This window comes from Dermacentor andersoni, chromosome 1 (genome assembly GCF_023375885.2).
Source record: "Dermacentor andersoni chromosome 1, qqDerAnde1_hic_scaffold, whole genome shotgun sequence".
NCBI classification, from domain to species: Eukaryota; Metazoa; Arthropoda; class Arachnida; order Ixodida; family Ixodidae; genus Dermacentor; species Dermacentor andersoni.
The window spans coordinates 248,510,767-248,535,026 of NC_092814.1; the positions used below are offsets into that span (position 1 = coordinate 248,510,767).

The window sequence follows — 24,260 nt, forward strand, 5'->3', positions numbered from 1 at the left end:
CGAGGGGGATGCTCAGACCTAACGTGTCATTGCCAGATTTTTGTCACCCACATCATTTGAGGTTTCTTTTGACTTGCCTCGACCTTTTCAATTAAACTTTTATTGTGGCTAATAGCTTACTGCATCATTGTTGGCGCGGACGTGCACGGCTTTTAATTCATAATTTCGCTTTATTTCTTCAAAACCAGACAACGCTACAGACAGCTGGACAAGGACGCTGGTCAAACGCTACAGCCAGCTGGACAATTAGGAAGGCCTGGCCGTCATGTTCGGGTTCGAACGCTTCCACCAGTATCTGTGGGGCCAGAAGTTCGAGGCGGTCACGGACCACAAGCCGCTGTTGGGGCTGCCAGGGCCTGACAAGGCAGTTCCCGTGCAGGCATCACCTCGAGTGGTACGCTGGGCCTTGAGGCTGGCAGCTTGCAGTTACCAGCTGGTTTACTGTCCGGGAAAGGACCTGGGACCTGCTGATGCCCTGAGCCGCCTGCCCCTGCCAGAGGTGCCTGATGCTATTCCAGAACCTGCTGAAGTGTTCATGCTGGAGCACGCGTACCCGGAGGTACTCTCCAGATCTGCGGTATCGCAAGCGACCAGCCGGGACCCAGTCCTGTCTCAGGTGGTCAAGGCGGTGTCCCATGGGGAGGAATTGGTTCAGCAGGCCTATAGCCACAAGGCCGCCGAGCTGAGCTTGCAGCAAGGCTGCCTACTGTGGGGTTTCAGGGTTGTGATCCCACAAAGTCCCCGGTACAGGGTCCTGCAGTTGCTGCACGCGGGTCATCCTAGCGTAAAAAAGACCAAGATGGTGGCCCGGTCCCACGTTTGGTGAACTGGCCTGGACCAGGACATCGCTCACATGGTGCAGAGCTGCCAAGTTTACCAGGAGCATCAGCGGGCCTCACTTCACGTGGAAATCACCCCCTGGCCGTTCCCACAGAGACCCTGGTCCTGCCTGCATGTGGATTTTGGGGGGCCCTTCAAGGGCCATTACTTCCTGGTGGTGGTGGACGTCTTTTAGAAGTGGGTGGAGGTTCTACCTGTCACCACTCCATCAGCAGGCGCGACCATTGCGGCGTTGCGACAGGTTTTCGCTGCCCAGGGGTTGCCGGACGTCATCGTGTCCGGCAATGGTCCTGCTTTCGCCAGCACAGAATACCTGGCCTGGCTGACGAAGAACGGAAACCGCCGGATGATGGTTCCGCCGTACCACCGTGCTTCAAACGGTGCAGCCGAGCGGGTGGTGCAAACCATCAAGGACAAGCTCAATAAGAGCCAGACTGGGGATTTCTGGACGCAGATTACACGGACTGTTCCAGTACCGGACCATGCCCCACGATGTCACTGGCCGTGCCCCCTGTGAGCTCCTGCTGGGTCGGATGGTCAAGACACCCTTCCGACCAAAAACCAACGGCGCCAGAAATCATTCTGGATTTTGTTTAGAATGTGTCTTACACGCTCGAAAAGACATTTCGGCGCGAAGCCGATTCGTCCTGCATCTGGACCTCCGATCCACAGTGCTCCTGAAGCAACTGAAGCAGACCAACTGCTGACCGAGGGTGCCGTCCCGGGCCTTTGCCGGATTCGAGAGCTCCAGTTTTCGCCAGGAACTTCCGTCCTGGCCCACCTTGGTCCGACGGACAGGCGGTGGCTCCTGCCAGCGCCTCATCGTTGCTCGTCCGCATGCCAGACGGGGCCACCTGGCACAGACACACCGACCATGGTAGGCCTCGCCTCGGGACCTGGCCAGCACCCTCGACTGCCACCTCAGAGTTCCAGCCCGCAGGAGGACTAGCGGCAACACCAGTCGCTTCCAGCGGAGCACCGCCCACATCGGAGGCGGCAAGCGTTGCCAGTGGTGCGGCGCTCGTTGGGCCGGTTTCAAGTCCGGCACCACTCACAAGGCCGACTACTGCGGACCCTCCGGACCAAGGAGGTTAAAGAAAATTTTATATAACCTCCTTGCTCCGGACGGAGCGAGGTTGGTTCAGGCAGCACTCGGCGTTGCCACACCCGGCCCGTCAACACCGGTGCCCAGGCGGGGTACTCGACCGCGGAGGCTGCCGGACCGTTACTCGCCTAAACAGCAGGCACCGTCGACTTGGCTGGGACGGCGGCAGAGCCTTATGCTCTGAACTTGGACGTTTTTCTTAGTTAACAAACAAACTGAGGGTAAGGGGGCGTAACAAGCATGTGACGCCCCCTCGGGCATAATCTTCGTTGGCCTGCCAGGCTCAGTGGGCAACATTGGTCACCGCACCAATAAACACGGACGAGCACAGCTGCTCGGCGGTCAGTCATCGTTCATCACCACCACGCTGCAGAGCGTCTGTCTTACGGAGGGTGCCTCGCGCTCTCCCTCGTTCACGAACCCGGGCGGATCGTGACCGAGAACCAGCGCATTAGAAATACCAGCGGCGGCTGCCTCATTCGTATTTTCTCACTTTAACATTGTTTTAAATTTCCACATACACAATATATTTAAATATATACAGAGAAAAAGTTTATGACATCTTTAAAGAGAAGGCGGTAGCCAATTAACAATTATTTCTAAAGGCATGGATAGCTTATGTCTAAAGAATGAATATGTTGCTGTATGTTCACCTCGCTTCAAAATGCTTTGCGTGCTTTTGTGACCCTGAAAAAAAAAAAACTGTAGACTTTAGCGATCATTAAAAGTTCATTGTCTGTCTGTAGACTTTAGCGACCCCTTCGGCAGTCTTTTATCAAAGTTGTGTGAAATGTACGTGAATGATATGTGTCTCAGTATCGCTTCTCTTTCCAGTAAGCAAAGCTAACGACTCATAAAAACACTTTCAATAATTTACAACATTTATTAGGGATGGAAACATCGTCACTTGCATGCAGAGGTCATAAATATATACAGGGTGTTTCAATTAACTATCATGCACCAATCTGGAAAAAAATCAATGTGTTACTTGAAGAAAACCTAGTGCATATTGTTTCCAGTACAGTGTGTTAGCTGTCAGTAATTTTTTTCGTTACTGGGATGTAATTAGGTAATTGTAATTAATTATCTAACTCAAAACGTATTATCATCAAAGTGTCAATGAGGCATTTGTAGGCACAGCCAAGAGACATATGTCTAACTGCAGTATCTCAGCGACGTACTGATTGCGTACTAATTTGTTGCGACTGATAAATAAACCCTGCGAAATGTGGTGAATACCACGTGACTGCGCTCCCACCCACTTCATAATGCGGCGCCCTCGAACAGGCTCCTTCTGAAGGAAATAAAGAAATAAAATCACCGCCCAAGCACTCCGTACAGATGGTTAACCAGCGAAGCTGAAACGTGCGGCCTCAGTGTTTATCCCTGGGTTAATACCGACTATTCATTAAACGACGGCTTGGTAGAGTGCGGGTTCCTCGCTACGCAGTTGCTGCTTGCGCTCGGCTGCAAAAGCCTTCTTGTGCCCGGGCTGCAGCATCGGGACGGCGTAAACGAGCTCGTTCCCGGTTTTGCTCGCGGTGTTGCTGATCGAAAGCGGCCTGCTCCTCAGGAGTACGCACGACGCGTGGCCAACCCATTTCGGAGCCGGAGAGAAACTGCTGCGCGCTCGCTCGGCTGCGACTGAGAGCAACGATGTCACTACTGGTGCAGCCAATCGCACATCTGTATTTTGCTTTTTTTTTTTCGTGCATTCGAAAAGGGTTGCGGCGGAGGAGTTTTCGGCGTACAGGCGACAGACGGACGGACGAATCGGCTAGCCATATACAGCTTCGCTGTAAAACATTGTGATCGAGCTAGTGTCTTATCTGCCGCACCTCGGCCGAAGTAACAAGTCACGTTTGGTGTTAGTTGGAAACAAGCTGTGATAGCTGTTGTCTTAGCGTAGATAAAGTGCACGGATGGTTCTTTTTTTTTTTTGCCACAAAACCTATCACCACAAAAGCGAATTGACAACGCCAGTGCAAATGTTTAAAGGTGCGTTTTGTTTCGTCCAAGTCGCCATGTCTTCCTCTAATGAGCAGAAGGTGAAAATGATCCTTGCATTGGGAGCTGCAAATGACAACAAGAGGAAGGCCGCAAATATATATCAGTCATGGAAGTGTGGCGGTAGACCAAACGCGTCGAGTATGATCAGAAATGATGAAAACCTGAGACAAACGGGCGACTTCAAGAAACAACGGCGTAAGACTCCCATCTTTGAGTCCTAGTTTTTGCACGGGTGTTCTAGCATTTATGACCTCAAAACGTCATCCTAGCGTGCGGGACGTGGCCGCCCAGATACTAATTTCCAGGTCATCAGTTTGGAGGATTCTAAATGACGGCCTTTCACCCGTACCACCTGTAGCGCCGTAGCGCAGGTGGTACTTGAAACTTTAGTTTTCAGCTTGCTTCGCTGCTTCCGAAACAGCCGATGCGGCCGCTGTGTCCACGTGATCCCTCGTACCTCGTCACGCCGACGGCAGCGCCAGTTTTTCCAGTGGTGGAGCTCGCCCCCAATAGGCGCCAAAATCGGAAGTAGTGGCGTCTCCGTGAACATCCAAAATCAAACTTGAACTACGCGCCCCGATGACGTTCAGTGGGCGGGGCGTTGTAAGCACGCCCTGCTCTGTTGTAATAAATGTAGCCATGGAGGAATGAAAAGGAGAGGCCCATACGTCACTCCACTCTTAGTGAAGCTCAGTGACGCCGGAAGTTGGCGTTACTCTACCATCTTGTCGGAGCAGATACTTGACGAGGAGACGTTCATTTGAGGGATCGCCAGCCGTTTGTGCGCAGGCGCGAGTAAGAGCAGGCGCGAGAGAGAAAAGCTGGGGGCTTTTAAAGGGGCTTTCGCTCCTTGAATTTCATCGGGCGAGGAGGATAGGGCGCGCGGAGAGCCTTTCCTCCTCTCTAGCTTGGGCGATCCGGCGCGGCGCTGCTTGAAAGTATTGCTGTCGCGTGCTGCGGAACGATTTCGAGATGTTTTAGATGGTACTTTGTGAAATTTACGCCATGTCCGTTGATATAAGGTCGTCAGGGAAGCCTTTCGGTGCATTGGTAACTACAGTAGGCGGAAATATCTCTTGGGGGCGCAAAAATGTGACGCGCTTTATCAACCGCGGTGTAAGCACATTATTAGTCGCGCTGTGTGTATGTGTTGTGAACTATTTTGCTTATATCGGTTTTAATTCAACAAATAAAACCGGTGTCTCTGTATTAGCAGCCTGAAATGGTAAATCTGCTCACTATCTGGTTGCTTGGCGTAGGGAGTAAAACAAAGCATAAGAGCGCATGCTCGTGCACGGCCAACCTAAGGCAACCACGAAACATCTAAGTGGCAGGCACTATCAAATATTGGTGATGCACCGGCATCGTTCTCGCGCATTTCAAGTCTAGTAGGCTTCAAATTACCATATGTCTACGCTAGCCTTCCTGCATGAGGCCGATGGCACTGCTCAACACAGCGGTCCCTGCGGTTGGTGAACCAGCACGATACATATTTAAGTTGTGCACTTCGGTATGCCTTTTTGGCCTGTATACAGCCATAATATATGAGAGGGATCACATAAAAAGAATACGATGCCTATTTTTGAGGACAATTTCCGTAAGAGTGCGAGTGCGTCGTAGAGAACGGAACGAACACAACCGAAAAAAAAAAAAAATTCGGTTATCATCCTCTTTCTCGAAAAAGCAAGAGAAAGCGGGCTAACGCCGCAGTACGACCTCGCATAGTCACGCCGCACAACGTTTATAAATATATAACCGCTGATGCCGTATGCTTGGACCATGCGGTATATAAAACAAAGATATCTGTAATCCAGCACCCCCCGTGTACTTTGATTTAGGTGCACGTTAAAGAACCCCAGGTGGTCGAAATTTCCGGAGTCCCCCACTACGGCGTGCCTCATAATCAGAAAGTGGTTTTGGCACGTAAAACCCCATAATTTTTTTTTAATCCAGCACCTACCACTGCTTAGGACGCTCGCGCAGTTCGTAAACAGTCCCTTTGCTGGACAAGCTTAATTCAGACTGTAAGGTATGCTGCTATTACTTGCCAAAACTATTTTATTCAGGGGCGGAAACCTCATCCATCGAACCAAGTAGTCACGCAATGTAACCTGCAGCGAACAGTTTGAACGCTTGTCAAAGTATAACATCACAGCTCCTATCATAGCAGAACGGTACCCACGCTGTTACGATCGTCGCGTATGTTTCATAGCTCCTAAACCGCAGCTTAGAAATAGAGGATAATACTGCAATAAGTTCACATTAGTGATTGGAACATTCAGAAATACACAATTGATCTCCGAGGCTGATTCCCACGAAACACAGAACCTCTTAAAAACTTCTTGAAACGGCTACAAACGGCTATAGACGTCTTGGTCTATGATAAGACTGAAAATAGAATTTCTTCTAAACATAACCTCAGCACTTGGAATATGCTAGTATATATTCTATCTGCGGCAAAACCCACTACTGGTGCCACTAGAGTCTGTTTTCGTAAACATATTCAGAATGTCTAACTCAAGAACTTTTCTAGATCTTTTTGTCTAAAAGTGCATAAAATGCCAAACGACGTGTTAAAAGTGCGGTTACCGTCGGCCGTCGGCGCCACAGACAAATCGAACTCGTTGGAAGCAACATAAGTTAATTGGCTTTGATATTAAATAATTTCACACCAGAACTTCAACAATCAAGGGCGTGTTATTGTTTTCCATACGGGGCGCGCACACGACGCCTGGAAGCCATTCTATGCTCGCGCAGCAGCGAAACGCCGGCGTTGCACAGCGGTGTCGCAGAGCCACCGCGCTGCGATCACTTCGGCGACACAATCCAAATTTGTCGGACATCTCATTCTGTGCTGGAAACACTGGGAGGCAGGAAGTTTGAAAAAACGGCCATTGCCGCCCGCAATGTCTCGGTCGTGGGCTGGTCGTGGGTTCGTTATTCCAGTTGTGCGTCATTCTAAGCCGTTCTGTACATTTATACTGGATATTAATTGGAGTCATTTAGCTGTGCTGATGCTGTTTGCCGTGTGTTTTGCATCAGTGCTTCGTGACATCGGCTGTATTGCGTGTTTTCGCCGACGGCTTACTACCACAATGGCGGGATCTGCGTTCGCCGCCTTCGTGTCTCGGTGCGTCTTTGTACGTCGCACGTTCGGATAACACTTTTTCCGGTAAGTGAAATACATAGCACTTCGTTTTTCGTCAACAATGTGAATATTTTTAGGTGTTACCCGCGACAGTTCTTGATATATGGGCTCTTCTGCCCTGCGAGTTTTCGTCATTACTTTTATACGAGGGTCTGCTTGTGTTCAGCCGTTCAGCACTACCGCGCTCCATGACTTCCGCAACACCAGTCAGAACTTTGCCCTGCTTGTTAGTCTTTGTGGTTAACGTAGCACGAACCAACCGAAAGGAGTGCATTCGAAGAATGGCTGTAATGCTGAACCAGACTGAACTCGCCCTATTTTGTGTCCTTTTGTTCTTGCGTGTCTGCGCGTGTGTGTCAGTGACTGTGCAGTTTGTAGCGTTCCCACTTTATAGCAAAACAAAAATATAACTGCAATGTCTACTTCATCTATACAATTCCAAATTAAATCGTCTGCTGATGTACAAATTTCACTTGTGTTTTGTTCTAAATAAGCAGCAAAACCTTTAACCTAGTAGGTGCTTCATCTGGGAGTGAAAACACGACAACTTGGCATTTATTATTGAATGACTGTGACTGGGTCACCTTAGTTGTAATTGCAAATCTGCCTTTCAACTGACTTGATGCTATCTTATTTTGTTTCTTTCACTCTATAGACGGCTGGACATGCTTATTGTACCTTGGCGCTAGCTGGATGACGGGACCTCATCATGATCAGTGTAAGCCAATGTACTGTACCCTCTCTGGTCCTCCCAGTGCTTTTTATATGGGTTAAGGCCAGGGAGTGCTTCGTGGTAAAATAGCTAGTTGGTGTCTCACAAACGGGCATTTTTTTGCACTGGTCCATTATAAGCTGCCGCTATTATAACCAATTTCTCAGTGCCAGTGTACATACACAGTTCTACTAACAATTAGTTTCCCTAAGCCTTACAAAATGTACCTGTAGATAGTCATTGCTATGTAAGAACTCAAAAATTAACTCTGCTGTGTCATACAAGTATACCATACATGAGTAAAAATTTGCTACAACAGTGTACATTACACCTTGCTTCCCTAATGCACAAATGTATTCAAGCCAGTATTTGATTAGTTTGGTATTCTAAATGTTTTCTGTGTGATTTAGTTTCTTTACAGGAATTTACCGTACAGCATCAGCAAGCAGTCTAATTTAAGATTTATGTGTGCTGTAAAAGGTGCGCTTTGCCACTAGAATTGATAAAACATGGGCCGAGGCTTCCATACAAGGACAAACTTCAATTTCGCTCTACCACCATCAGCACTTGGCTGGCGCTTGCAAAATGAATCATCAGGTAGCTTGTGCCAGACTGTTTTTTAACCTTATTGTGAGGAGATCACAAAGTGATGTGTGGAGGCGCCTGCGTCTGAGATGTATATTGCGCTGCAACATATGTGCGTGTAGAACAGGCATGATGCTCAGGGTTCCAGCAGTTTGCAGAGGTGCTTTTAAAATTTTGTCATAACTGCAATTTTACCTGTGCTGTTTTTTATCACCTATTTCAATAATATCATTGGAGGTGTTATCAGAATTTAGCAATCTATTTGCCCTAGCCCATTAGCCTGCCACATTTGCCTTTTCACTAGGTGGGAAATTATTCAGCATGGACCATTACTTGAATACACCTTTTTGTGTGCAGTGGCTTCTCAATTGCGAGTCAACATAGATTCTCAGAATTACCTGAGGCTATAGATGCACTGATGAATTTGCTACCTATATGAATCACTTTGCACTTTCTTGTGCAAACAGCATGTTAACACTTCCAAGACTGTGGACAATGTTATCGTTTGATCACATCGTGAGATACTTTCAATTTTGTATGACGCATCATCCAAGGTGTTGCATCATTTGTGTGAGGTATTGCCCTAAACCAATTAGGGTCACATGAAAATATATCAACAAAAGTGATTGATCCAGCTAGGAGTGTTGCTTTGGAACACTACTTTATCACGAGTCCTCCTTTGCATGCTACCTGCTTACTCTGTACTGTGTCATGTTTAAGTTTGAAAAGAAGGCAACAGCTAGGCAGTGCAAAATGTCAAACTTGCTTTTAGTTTAACAATATAAAATGCTATTTAACTTTTTAATTAAGTTAGTACATCATTTACCTGCAGAGTGAATTACTGTTTTAAGCTGATTATATTTTGCAGGAAGCTTCTCAGACTTGTTTGACAGGTTGGTAAGTGGCTTTTTAGCCACAAAGCACTATATAATAATTCGAAGGTTGACTCTGCTATGCAACTTAATGACTATATGGCAGGAACAAGGTCTCCAAGTTGTGGCGCTGGCTAACACTCCCAGGGTTCTACTAGAACACATAAATACCCAAGAAAGTGGATGGGAAAACGACGCCGCTGTAGCTCAATTGGTAGAGCATAGCACGCGAAATGCGAAGGTTGTGGGTTCGGTTACCACCTGCTGCAAGGTGTTCTTTCATCCACTTTAATTTCCATTAATTTATCGTTTATCTCATTTATTAAGCACAAGTAATTTCCCCTATGTTGTCCTTGGTGTCAGTGTTTGTTGGCTTCTTATGATAGGAAATGTACTAGTCATTTTAACATGATCGCATACATACCTTAAGATACCCATAATTTAAGAGAAAGGAGTGCTTAAATTTATTTTTAATGTGAGCAAACTTCTTACTTAGCACATATTACTAATTGAAGTGCCAATTTCAATATTCCCATTTCCTCCCTCGCCTTCTTTTTCCTCTTCTGTGCAGGTATTGCTTGCCTATGTCTACAAGAACCGTCACGCGTGGCCTGTAACAGCAAGCTTTTGTGGGCAGCAAGTGCTCTCCTACGAAGGTTGGCCTACTCTGGCAGCGGCGGCAAATCATCTTCAAGATTTATCCATAATCACCTTTGCTGCTATTTGTCACTCTTGTTGATTACACTTTCTGCGTCTTTTCTAATTTATTAGGTAATAAAGTATGAGTATGTGACATGGTGTGAAGTTGATGTCTTGCTGCATTTTCGCTTGCAATCATCTTTTATGCATGAAAAGCTCATCGTACAGTTTATGAAAAAAAATAACAGCATATTATAATTTATCTTTCAGTTCTGGTAACATGCAACGTACAAGGAATTCACTAATGGATGATATGCCGAAGAACTGGCCATTATTTCTGCGTGATGCTGTGCAAGCATGTGGCGTTACTTACAAGAGGCACCCACAAAGTAAGTTACAATTTACTTTTAAATGAAGCATGGACATCAGAAAATATATATTTATATTGCTAGTTAGAGTGGTTTGCAGAGTATTTTTCCAGATGTGTACTATCCTTTATTTCTTAACTCATAGCAGCACAGTGTTCTGTTTCGTATACTGGTGTAATGCTATTGTGCCCCCTGTAGCTGAAACCAGGATGTAATTTTTGCCTGAACTGCAGCATCACTGACAATTTTTCTTTGCTAGAAGCTATTTCAATTTGGTGGAGACCCAGCAGGGCGAAGTTTTGTCAATAATGACATGTTTCCAGAAGAGGGTTATAGCGCCAAAAAAACACAACACACAGCAAGCGAGACGGGACAGGCGCAACTTCCAACTGTTTATTCACCGCGTATGCGAATGAATATAAGGTCAAACAAAGATGGGTAGCAAGAACCACACATGCGCACGAGGTTTTTACAAAAAGCGGATAAAGATAGGTGAGGTACACACGTATCTCACGCCCGTGTATCTAAAAAGGCAGTTTCATTCTTATAAATGGAGATAGATGGGGCGCTAACACAATCGCTACAGTTTCTTTGAATATAGTAGGCCTCCAACAGTTCACGGGCTGTAGAAGTAAGGACCAGACAGCCCGTGAACTGTTGGAGGCCTACTATATTCAAAGAAACTGTAGCGATTGTGTTAGCGCCCCATCTATCTCCATTTATAAGAATGAAACTGCCTTTTTAGATACACGGGCGTGAGATACGTGTGTACCTCACCTATCTTTATCCGCTTTTTGTAAAAACCTCGTGCGCATGTGTGGTTCTTGCTACCCATCTTTGTTTGACCTTATATTCATTCGCATACGCGGTGAATAAACAGTTGGAAGTTGCGCCTGTCCCGTCTCGCTTGCTGTGTGTTGTTTTTTCGGCGCTATAACCCTCTTCTGGAAACATGCACCAACTAGCCCCCCAACAAGTATTACTCAATAATGACATGCTTCACGCAGAGATGTTCTTGTTTAGGCCAATGGGTGAACATTGGAATGATATCATCATACAATACAGATCTTGTTTTATTTGCAAAATAATTCTGACAGGCGGCATTCAATTGATTGGTCTAATTAAAAAGCACTAATTGACCAATGAGGTTGTACTACACTATTCCCATGGTTCACATCTGGAAACACTACCTGTGCATCACTCTATCCGACAACATAAACTTTTTTTTTCTGATGTCCATGCCTCGTTTAAAATAAATTGTAACTGTGGGCAAACGTCGTGTTACTGTAACAGCTCCTGCAAAAATTTGAGGGAATGTCTAATAAAAGTCTTCAGTTGTTCTCGTCAAGCTGTCCATTAGCCAACTTTTAGCGTAACGTTAGCAGGGCTTACTGAAGTACTTCTAGACGTCCATGGCTACAAAATGTCTTGATCAAGACAGCTACTAGGCTTTTGAATTAGCCGTTCAAGACATCTTTTAGACATCAAATAGCTGCTTGCGTGTTTCGTGGGTTGCAGGCTCAAATATGCGCGCGCACATCGCGCTGCGTGTTCCGTCCACCTCAACACCAGCGGAAATTCCGGTCATGACGCATTAAACCACTTCAGCACGTCTCACACAACCGTTTACCACGTAGAAGACGCACGTCATACTAAACAGACCGCACGACCGCGAAAACAAACGCCAGAACCTACCGCCGAGCCATGCAAAAGACCGCTTTCACCCAATCCAGTGTGACGCTGCTCATAGGCGGCGCCTACGAAAAAACGGCCTATGCATGGACGCCCCATTTGGTGATCACTACGTCTGAAGGGGCAAGGCTCTGACTGGTGTTGTATAAGTCGCGGGTCGCTTTTTTCGTCGGGGCGATAGATTGGATTTTTTACAAGCAATGTTCCAGGAGGGCACATGTAACCAGCAAACGGAGGCATCAGGAGAGCACCTGAGGTTATAATAAAGCAGGCGGCGCAGGACCTCCAGGGCACCCAAGGGGTAGCCGCAGGCACGTACCCAGAATCTTTCTTTCGGGGTGGGGGGCCCAACCCAAGGTAACTTTTATATGCAAATGAAGGGGGGGGGGGGGGCTCCTTTACTCGTACATATGTGAATAGTGCCCACCGTTCACCATAAAGACGCATAAACCCGCAAAAGAAAAATGAGATAAGGTGTATCTCACAGGTACGCCTGTAAGATACACCTTTCCTTTACTTGGCAAACAAGGAGCCACATCAATTGGACTCGCGCAGGAAGAACACTGCCAAGAACAAGTAAACAAGCGAAAGTGTAAAATGTGAAAATATTGAATTAGCTCCGAAATAATTATATAGAGAAATATATATTTGCGGAACAATCACAGTTGCTTTGGATCCCTCGTTTACTGCTATACCAAGTGCCAAAACCGACTCGTATTATTTGGTAAGTTGTGTAACGATGCATGGTCACCAGTCCGTACAACCGCGAAGATCACAGGAGGCTGCGGTTCTAGACGTACTGCACCTACCGACGAAAGAAAAACGCCCACATGAGCACAGCATAGAAGTAGCTACGACAGGCGGCTCGACTGATAACTGTAGAAGTGTCATTCAAAATACACGGAATTATTCTCCACTTCCGGCGGCGTTTTCTCTATTTCCTTCTTAAATAAAAAGATGCTGATCCATAAATATTTTCACAAACAACGGTCAAATTTGTTACTTTTCACTTTTCATTCCTGTCTGGTTGTTGCTTATGCCCTCTCCCTTAGTTTCCCTTCAACTCCTTGGACTCTTGTTTCCAGTTGCCAATTTTGTACGAGAAGTGCTGTACAATTAGGGAAAAACCAGACGAGATAACGGGTGACAGACAGATTGCTTATAGGTTTAACGGTTATTGCAAGGTTTGATGAGGGTGCTGTTTCGTATTATCTTATTTTCGACCTTATCTAACCCATATCAAGGGTATATGATCTCGAGGTTCTTCCAGCATCGCGGTGAGCCGTCACTTGAGGAAATAATGAAGCAACAGAAAAAGTTAAACGCAACTGGAGTTTTATGCGGCAGCAGCTCGTTCCATGAGCATACGTACAGACCAGCTAATTGAATCCCTTCCTGGTCCCTGGGTCAGTCTAAACAAAGAAGGTTGAATTAACGAAGCAACAGCGATGCACGTGACCGTTGCAATAGATGATAACAACTGAACGCATCTCGAGTTAACCGCGCGGGCACCGAGTCCATGAGAAAACTGGCCTTCACACCCCAGGAGATGCTGTTAGGATCGGCCTGCAGCTATTTTAGCCCGCTGCAGGTGCGTCGATCGATCCGGGGTGGTGGCGCCCTTCAGAGAACCAGCGAGGAGAGCGCTAACCAACCATGAACTTACTTCAGAGAACTGCGGACAACCGGCAGCCACGCGGCGCGGGTCAGCCCAATGGAGTTCTCGAGGGGAGGTAATTGGCGGAACCTCCCCATGCGCTTTTCGAGACACCAGACAATGGACCGCGGCGGAGGCCACTGTGCGAGGTCCGCTCTGGAATTTAGAGGCGCCGGCTGGGGTCGGGCTTGACCACCTGGCTACGGGGACGCAGGACAATGGACACCATGACGACTACGCTGCAAAGGTCGTCTGCCCGTGGAGGGGGCACTGAAACCTGTGTGTGCGTGTGTGTTTGTAAAACGTCCCGCAGAGAGGCGGCCTGTTTACGATGACGTCGAACGTTTTGCCTCATCTAGGGATCTAGGGAACACGAAGTGCTTAAAAACGGCGGCTTGTCGGCTGCTAGTGTGTGCTCGTCGTCGTGCTCTGTGCTCGTCAATGTACTCGTGAGCTGTGTGCTCGTTTGCTGTATGCTTCCTCTTTCGGGCTCCGCATCCGCCAACTTTCACTTCTCTGCGCCCCTCGAGCACAGACATCTGCGGTAAGGACAGTTTGTCCCTTAATTACTCACGGCAGCAGCTTCTTTCCCATCCTTCCACATGGTTAAATTACGCGCCACAAATGCATCGTCCGCTGTCAAAAGCCAGAACACTACACAGCGGTCATTGACCTGCAAGACCTTTATCGTACATATTCTGAAACCCAGCAGCTTCAGTCTGTGAGGAAACATTAGCATGAACCAGCGAAGATGGTAAATAGATTCCCAGATCGTCCTTCGTCTGTGGCGTTTTACGTGGTGTACGGCGTTGAATGTGTGCTCGTTCCACGCTACTTCTTCTAGTCCTACCTGGCCACAATTACAGCCGGGAGAGCACGGTCTAGATAACACAGTTGAATAAAACACGGAGACTAACGTAATTCTTGCACACATTACGCATTTGCCACGGTACAAGAGCTACGGGGCAGCACAGACAACAAAACCGCCAATGTGCCCTGACAACATGGCCGCTACAGCGAATAATACCACGTGACTTCTTCCACACTTTTCGCCTAGCACGGAGGCGGTAGGGCTTCTCCTCAGCTTTTTTTCCCCTTCCTTCATGCCTATGGAGCTGCACATACATGAGCACACTCCAACATAACAAAACCGCCATTGTGCCCCAACAACATGGCCGCTGTAGCAAACAATAACACGACTTCCTCCACACGTTTCTCCTAGCGCACGGAGTGGGTAGGGCCTCCCCTCAGTTTTTTCCTTCCTCCTTGCCTACGGAGCTGCACATACATAAGCACAGTTCACCATAACAAAACTGCCATTGTCCCCCAACAATATGGCCGCTGTAGCAAATAATGCCACATGATTTCCTCCACATGTTTCTCCTAGCGCACAAAGGGAGTAGGACCTCTCCTCAGTTTTTTCCTTCCTCTAAGTCTATGCAGTGCACATACATGAGCACACTCCACCATAACAAAACCGCCATTCTGCCCCAACAACATGGCCGCTACAGCGAAAAATACCACGCGACTTCCTTCACATTTTTGTCATAGCGCACGGAGTGGGTAGGGCTTCTCCTCATCTTTTTTTTCCTTCCTCCATGGTATGGCATATGGGGAAAGGAGAAAGCGGACGGGCTTGTAGAATGTTTCGCACTGGCGCGCCTGTTGTCACTGTACTCCTGATGGCAGCTATCAACCACGCATACAATGGGCTTAAACTGCGGATCCTGTAATGCGAAAGGAGTTTTCTAGCTTCATATGAATTTTTTTTGACCGAATTGCCATATAATGCTATGCATTAAACCTTCAACTCGCTCTGCATTCTCCACATGGTAGTTGAGGGCAGTAGCGTGGCGTAGAGTTACTCCCTGTAGGGAGCCTATACAGTAATTCTACCATAGCCAGGGGGTGGCACACCGGGCACCGTAGAAATTTCTGTGGTTTTCCCAGCCCCCCCCCCCCTCCTCCTCCTCAGTTCAGTAGGTGCTCCCCCCGAAAGAAATTTCTGGCTGTGCCACTGTCTGAGGGATGTCTTCGTCACCGAAATTTGAAGCGCATCTCATGTAATGTGCCATATTGCCTGGCTGGCTCATGAAAGCTACACTTTCACCGCTTAACACAGCTCGTGGCGTTGGCATTTTTTAATGCATTAGCATTGGAGTGTCAGTGCAAAAAAGTGTACTCTTAAAAAAGCTTACACCCTTTGGGACTTATCCTGTCCTACAACAATAATAGTCATCTGTCTTGCTCACATATCATGCGCATTATCAGCATGACATTGCATTCTTGACAGGAAAGTAGCAAGCACAGAGTTTTCAAGAAAGGAAACACAAGCAAGGCACATGACAATTATCGTTGTGGGACAAGCCCCAAAGGGTGAAACTTTTTCAGTGTATGTGTATGAAGTGTGGGAAGTCAGTCATGTGGTAGAGGTAGAAAAGGGATGGGAGAGCTTAGAAGTGCATGTATGTGTGTGTATACAGGGTGTCCCAGCTGAAGGTAACCAATGTTCTAAAAACGAAGGAGTGTGCTAGGAGGCTAAAACCAATTCAGTGGTGTTGAGCATCGTGCGGCCTAATGAGTCTTTACTGATATGGAAATGACGACTCAAGGTGTGCGAGGGTAAAAGTGCATGCTAGAGCCTATTTTCTCAAATGCTTAATTTTTTTTGCAGACACACACTCGCTACATTCAGGTGAGTACGTAGAAGTGGAATGTCCCTGTAAAAGATCTTCATGTGCTGGAAATGCATTATACTTCAAAATTTGTGGGTTATATAGATATGTTTATCATCTTGTGAGGCAGTTTCAAAGCTGGCTCACTAAAGCAGCCAGTTTCAAAGCAATTTCGCCAGCTGGTATCAGCGCTTGCTTTCGTCTCTGCATTTCGCCATTGTGATCTGGCGTGAAGCAAGACATGTGACGACCCACCCACAGAAACCTGACGCAATCACCAGTGTACTTAGACTGATGTGCACTAGTGAGAACCCCCGAGTGGTCAAAATAATTTCGGAGCTCGATGCTATGCCGTGCGCCTCATTATCATATTGTTTTCTTTAACTGCACACCCAGAACTTTGCATTGCGACAGCAATTACATGGACACTCCAGGCACCAACATCGACATATCCTCTTAGTTGCAATGAACACATCCGAACACTGCAACAGTGCAAACGCTCAGTTTAAGCAGCATGCACGTATTTCAAAAAAAGAATGTCAATCGCACGCTGACGCTATCTGAACTGACCAAACTCGGCATCGAACATGCTCGTTTTTCGCGATGTCGCCGGCGCCGCCAAATCTCCTCCCCTCACCTTTGTGACGAAGATCTGGAATCACCAGGCCCTGCGGTGCCAGCAGTGAAAGCGAAAGCTATGCTCGCAGTGCGCACAATGCTTGGTGCTCGCCTGCAAGGCTTATGTTTCCCTTCCAAACTCACTCCATCTTGCATAGGAGGCTCAAAATGTGGACAACCACAACTTTATTCGAGTAAAGCAAAGTGCAAAACAATCTTACACCGTTGTGCATGTCATGCATACAGCTAGATTGTTCTCTCACTATGATGACTAACATAGAAGCAAAAGGCATTGATATGTTCTACAGGACTATCTTTCTTGTTTCCCATTTACTAGCATATTAACAGGCACCATTTTTTCCAGCACACCTCTTTGACCCTCTGTTATCCCTCCTACTTGGTACTTGACAGTGTGAAAAAAAAAAAAAAAACATGGCACGTGTTTTGCATGCCAAATCACCGTGGACTCTTGCAGGGTGAAACCATGTTTTTGACCTCAATCGTTGCGCCACAGATCAAGCATGCGCTTGCTAAATCAAACCATTCTTTATCACTAAATGTCGCAGTCTTCAAATGCACAAAAAATTCCTTGTACAACAGAAACGTTTTCAGTTCTTCAGAAGTGCAGAATACTGTGTTTGTAATGATCACTACAGAGGTAGTCACTTACAGACAGATAAAAAAGCTGGTATTGATTAAAAATTAAGAATTAGAATAAGCTAGACTTTGCCAATTTATTACAATTGGAAAATTTATCAGTTTTGTAGTTTTGTTTAAAATCAACCTTTAGTGCTCCAGGACTATGTGCCCATTCCTACTCCATTCTGGAATCCCAGGCTTTTAATACATTCCATCTGCCCAACTGGCGCCACAATTCTATTCCAATTTCATTCTGGGTGTTTGAAAATGTGAAATGATTCCAGAATCATTCCAAATTCGTAGTTGCCACTTTGCAACTCTGCTTGGTAGCCTGTGGCATCACTGGGTCAGTGAGAAGTGAAAAAGGGTGCTTCTCTTTTTTGACTGCTTCAATGTTGACTTTCAAGGTCGAATAATAGCTTGCATGTGCCAATTTTCATAGTAGTTTTTACATTTAGCTTGGGACTGTACAAAGAATAACTTGAAGTGATTTACAGTCAAAATAATGTGTTAACCTCTGTAAAACTGCCATCAATGTTCAGTTCACTGTTTTAAACTATATCCTGCATATGGTGAACAATATCCTTTCTTCCAGTCTAGTAGCACAAGTTTAAAGAGTTTATTGAGCCTGAATATGGGGCACAGTGAACTTTCCAGGCAGGTTGTAAGCTGACAGCAAGCAAGCCTATAATTCAACTGCTATAATTTCACCATGGCAAATACAGTTGAGGAAATGTAATTTATGCATTTAAAGTCGCAAAGGTAAGAAATGACAAAATATACACGCTAAAGAATAGATGAAAAATCTTTATTAGCTTTCTATTTCATTCGAACCTCTGATCTTACATGGCCATCTCCATCAAACCACAGACACCATGCCAAGCCACGAGCAACTGGAAACATTAATTTACAACAATTTTTGTTGAACCACACACAGCCGAGAGGAAATGGATGTTATTATTCAATATGGGCCAACTGTGTTTAAAAGAATGGCTCCACTTCAGAAGCAATGCATTTAGCACAATTCAAAAATAGTTCAATTTTTTGCAGAGTGCTCTCCGAGCCATATTCCGTGAATTAAAAAAAAAAAGCACAAATGAACACCAACCACGAGAAGTGAACAAACTTACAGGACGCCTTCAATGTTCTTACTGGTTAGAACAAAGCCACCCTCAATTTCGTGGCCTCAATGCATTAAATGTCCTTCAGCGACATTGCAAAAAGCTTCTATTTAAACAGTGATATGCTTACAAGACACCTATAAAATAAAAAAAAGCAACATGTCTGTACTGCAAACAACAAAACAAATATTACAGCGAGCTTAAAAATGAAATGGTTGCTGGCAGTACTGGTTAACACAGCCATCCATTTCGTAAGCCTATTGGTTCCCTGCCTTCATCATTAACAGAGAGAGAGGCAATGCCAGTAGCGCAAGCATTTTCCCCATATTTCAACCATGCATTTTTTACAGAAGCTTTTTCAGGAAATAGTTCACTGTGACAGAATGACATGCAAAAAGAAAAAAATAGGAGGGGACGGAGGGAGGCACTTCGCAATCAAGTTGTCACGCTCATGATTAAAATGGGAAAATGAATCAGCAACCAGGGAAATCCAGGCAACCTCTTCCAATGCTTCATCAACACTTAAAAAAAATCTGCACATATTTGGGACACTGTTTCCATCCACTGTGGTGGTCACTTCAAACAGAAGTGCAGTCAGTTGCCAGGTGCTGCAGTTACTCGGCGACATCCACGGTGTGAGCACTGCTCATTGAGGGGAGCAGCAAAACAAGGCCCACCTTCTAGGCGCAGTGGTGTTGCACAAAAGCTTGCTAGCCGGGACTGGAGGCACAAGTACGGGACCTCAGCTGAGCAGGTTGCGAATTTCCTTGTGCAGGTGGCAGAGGAAGTCCACGTATGAAGGGCCCGAGTCTCCATGCCGATCTTCCACAAGGAATTGCCGGAACACGAGCTCCATCTTGTCCCCTTGGCGCACCAGTGTCAGCTGCGCATACACAGACGCAATTCCTAGCTAACACCCTTTCCTGCACACTTCACACCAATGGCAGCCATTTAAAAGCATTTAAAAAGCAAGGACTTCACTGTACTTAATTAGCACGGCTAAATGTTGAACAAAAGTAACAAAACAGAAAATACACTACATTGTTTGGTCCTCTTATGCTTAGCAGGGCTATTGACATCATACTAAATAGCATCCAACTTGCCTAAGTTTTCATTCTTATGCACTGCATCCACTTAATACTTAACAGCCCCTATGAAGGATTTAAGGGTGCATGCAATTGTTAGGCAGCATTGGAAAATTGCCCCTCACTTGGCCAGACAACAAACCCACGGTGTCTACCAAGTTGACATTTCCAAATTCCCTGAGTTTTCCAGGTTTTCTCTGAGTGCCTTTGCAAAATTCCCTGAGTGATACAAAACTATGTTTTATGTAAAGACGGCCTGAAACCATATCGCCCGATGCTGTCACTCTCTAGTAAGAATATGAAAAAAATAAAAATAAGCGACTTAATCTAATTTGAATACTAAGCAGTAGTGCTTATGTTATTAAAAAATAGAATAGAAGGGAGGGGTTAGTAAAATGCACAGCAAATAAAATGTCTTTAAAAAATTGCAAATCGAGTCGGACATTTTTAAATACGAATAAAAAGGAGATGCATACAAAAGCAAATATTTTCGAATATGAGCTATTTCTATAAATTGATAGCAAGCTCATTGGTATGAGGCCCAAACTTTATCACAATTGAGATTCTCTCTCAACAGCTCGTAAGACAACCTCAACTGTCCTGACATACTCTCAGCCCGTGCACGACGCCTCAGTGTTGTGTTTCACTGCTTTAAAGAGTTTATTTTGGTTTGGATGAGGGACACCTGCATCACGGCATCAGCCAACACTTTGTTTTTTGAGCTCAAGCTCCTTCAATACAGTGGCAGCACGCTGCCTTTCCCGTTCATTCCTTAATGCGTAGGTCCTTTCTGTTCTTGTCCTCCTTCCGCCACTCGTTCGCCCCACTGACCATTTGAAGCATCTTCTTGGTCAGTTGCACAGTCCACGTCCGATTTTTCGAACTCCCTAGAGGCCGCGAAAACGTTCGAAAAACCGGCCAGTTGAAAAAAATACATGCATATGTCATTTATTGCCCCTAAGAGCTCAAACGTCACAGGCACATTCGAAAACGCTCTGAAGGCCTATCGGTAAATGTATTAGGCATATCGGTGCTCGTAATGTGACAGGAAATACCACGTACAGGCGTGTATAAGTAAGGAATACATACTGTGCCCCGTGGCAATAGCCCCCTTCCCACGCGTGTTATGCTTCACTGCAATACTTTTGCGTATTCATCACCAAGTAACATTTCTGTACAGAGGCGAAGCTGACTTTCGGAAACCGGCATTATGCAACGCACCGTGCTTTCCAAGCTTGTAATCCAATTACGAGGACCAAGGCAGAGTCTGTGCCATTGCTGACAGCAGCGAATTCTTTCAGTAAAAAAACACTACACCCAACGACAAGAAGTTTCATAGCGAAAGTTGAAGCAGCTAGGCCTAGCGTCAACGCAGTGGTGGCTACGGCTGTCAGCGGATCTGCGTGCGAAGCGCCAGTTCGAGGCGGCGAGGTAATCAAATGGGCAGCGGTAGTGGCTTTGATTAATGCTGTTTTGGACCTGTGGTCACGGCAAAACATCCGGAAAATCGGACGGCGAAGAGTTCTTGCGTCCGAAATTTCAGACGTTCTGATACATTGACTCTATGGGGTAGGTGGTGGTGCCAGGAAGCCGTCCAAATTATCGGGCATCCGGAAAGTGGGTTGTTGTCTGTACACTGGCAACTTCTCCAGCCGACGACAGGGTGTCAAAGACGATTCATTACGATTACTGTCTGTTACTCGAGCCAGAATTACCGCGACTTTCGACCCTTTCAATAAAATTACAGCTAATTTTCCCTAATAGAGGCACAAATTCCCCGAGTTTTCCCTGAGTTTTTCCAGACTACTCAAAGTCCCTGGGAATTCCCGGTTGGTAGACACCCTGCAAACCCTGTCTGAGCAAAACTATGGTGGCAAATGACATCCTCCACCAAAGGCATGCGCTTCAGTATCTCCACAAGCTTTCAGCCTGCTTTGCTTGCATGCTGTTGTTGCAGCACCCATAAGCTTCTGGAACATGTATTAATATGCAAGGCATATTTAGTATACAGGACTGATACTCACTGTTTGAGCAGAGTAGACCTGTAATTATATTTTAGCAAAAGGAACGAACACACTAGCAGAAAGCTTCCCAGAATGCAGTGCCATGCAACTCCCAATGGAGCATTTTCAGGTCGATGACGCAAGCAGCTCACTGTCGCTCACTTCTGCGTGCTCAGGACGAGCAAGTGCCGAGGGAACCGCTAGGCCTAACCAGCTTGGCTTCAAAGCCATGGCATACGGTGCTTTAGAAACAACCACCGACAATCGCAAAATGAGTCATTTTGATAACACTTTATTTGTTAGCATAACAATTATTTATTTAAACTATTTTTATTTCTTAGCATAACAAAAAAAAACAATAAGCTGCTATTCGAGGCATCTACAGTGCAAAGCGAGTGATGCAGTCGAGCCATCTAGCCTGCAGCACAGCGGTGGCCAGACACAGGCTCAGAGTTAACTTGCCTCGTGTGCAGCTCTCGTTCATGCTACAAGTTTGACAGTAGTCATCACTTGTTGTGAAAGATAAAATTAAGGGATTTTATTCTACTGACCACTGTTTTGTATGAAAAACAGTACTTGGCATTTGTATCACTGGCTGTGGTGATACACTCAAGCCGGGCAGTCAGCACAACAGGAAGCTGGCCGGCCATTAATCTTGCTGTTGTGCAAGTCTATACAGTCACCAGCTGATTTTTCGGACTCCAAAACTTTGGACATGCTCGATTATTCGGTCTGCTTCGTGGCACAGCCCTTCTCCCCATAGACCATAATGTATAACAACTGCCGAAAGTTCGGACACCTTGCAACCTCTCGTCTGATTTTTCGGAAAATCCTTGAGCCAACTCGATCGAGAGCACCATGCATAGACTCTGACTGGTGCATGGCTTGACTTGCTGAACGCCATTTTTGTTTTGAACGGAGCCTCCTTGCTGCCCCACGAAGTGGCGCTACTGCAAATCCCCGCTCATCATCATCGTTTCTGCCTGGTTCGATAGAGTGGCTACAGCAGTTCAGGTCTCAGCTTAGTAAGCCATGTCAAGACAATCCAGCAGCTGATTTGTTTCTTTGCGCATGACGCTGCAGTAGGCCACGTTTTTCATTTGTGTGACTGGTGTCAGCATGGTGGTGTTTGCTTTGTGTGCTGTGTCGAAGTTCCGGTGATCCAACGCAGCATACGGAAACATTGCATCAATTATCTAATGGCACCGACAGTGCCCGCGCAGACTGCGCTGGGGACCAATGACGGCAAGCGGGTGCCGGGAGGCCTAGGATTTGTCACCTCCCGATGTGCTCCCTACTGACATGGAAAATGTTCTGCCGAGACCTGCGCAGTGGTTGCATTGCGATTCCAGACACCGTCTCATTTGACAGTTTCACAGGTGCTGACACTGCTGTACTGACATGCGCAGAACTCAACGACGGCGAGATCATTCCTCAGGTTTCTGCTGCACCAACGGACGATGACTCCAAGTCAGAAGATGACGCACCATGTGCTACGCTGCCATACCATGCGGAGAGTGTACAAGCAGTGACTGTGCTTTCAGCCGCCTATATTGACCGTACGACCCTCTCAGAGATTCAGGCTTATCTGATTGCGTGTAAACAGAACAGCGTGCAACGGTGCATTCACGACATCTTCAAGCCTGCTGCCGAGCCCGAATAAGTGCGTGGAAATAAAGGATTTCGTTTTTTTTTTTTTTTTCTTAACCTGCTTTTTCGGACACCTGTTTATTCGGACATTTCCGCAGTCCCCGTGAGGTCCGAATAAACGGTCGGTGACTGTATACGTTCAAGTGCAGAAAAACTGCCATTTATCGGCGACAATGCAGTGTGTCCGGAAAACGGCGAACAGCAAGGAGTCATGCCATGAAAGTGGTTGTACGATTACCACATAAACTTATTTGTTTGTTATTTATTTATTTTAATTTCATGTTTTCATTGTTTCGGCGATCACTTTCTGGTTAGACAGCGGCATATTCAAAGTTCCACCATTTAGCAACATACTGCAGCCCTAAGTTTAGACAGAATGGACTTTAGACATAGTGAACATTTTTTGCTGGACTATTACTCTATGTTGTAACAAGCACCGACTGTAGTTTGCGCTGCTATCATTGCACTGTATCTGTAAACACTGCCTGTAAGAGCATGGCACAAGTTTACAGTAGGAATACATAAAACTGAGAAATTTAAACTGATTCTGCATTCAGCATTAACCATGGCGAAAACTGTTTCTGTAGTGCATGGAACTTGACGTTAAACTGAAGCACCTACACGCTTCACACGTATGCTAACAATCATCCTTGGGGGTTTCATAACATCCTGTGTCCCATAGCAAAACGCAAGTTATCGGTAAGTCAGTGGCAGCCCAGACTAGCATTGTTAGCTTGTAAGAATTTCAGCCTTACTTTATTTATTGTCAGATATTAAATGAAAATAGCTATTCCAAAGAAAGAAGTTGATTGTATTCAATATTCCATAATCACTACAACAA

The 24,260-nt window shown here is 46.0% G+C and overlaps 1 protein-coding gene and 1 long non-coding RNA gene across 6 annotated transcripts in view; one reads left to right on the forward strand and one right to left on the reverse strand.

Moving 5' to 3' along the window:
* Nucleotides 1-6,570: 6,570 nt before the first annotated feature.
* On the forward strand, nucleotides 6,571-10,065 carry LOC129380994 (uncharacterized). The gene is made up of 2 exons (XR_008609225.2): nucleotides 6,571-7,127; nucleotides 7,759-10,065. It is a non-coding gene; the product is annotated as an uncharacterized lncRNA (long non-coding RNA).
* An 8,286-nt stretch (nucleotides 10,066-18,351) lies between these two features.
* Nucleotides 18,352-24,260, reverse strand: part of Sec24CD (Secretory 24CD) — an 86,960-nt gene continuing 81,051 nt past the window's right edge. For all 5 annotated transcript variants that reach the window (XM_050195755.3, XM_050195761.3, XM_050195758.3 and 2 more), the window contains one exon: nucleotides 18,352-19,564. In XM_050195755.3, coding sequence (XP_050051712.1) covers nucleotides 19,424-19,564 — 141 coding nt within the window. In that variant the 3' untranslated portion in view covers nucleotides 18,352-19,423. The remainder of the gene's footprint in view (nucleotides 19,565-24,260) is intronic.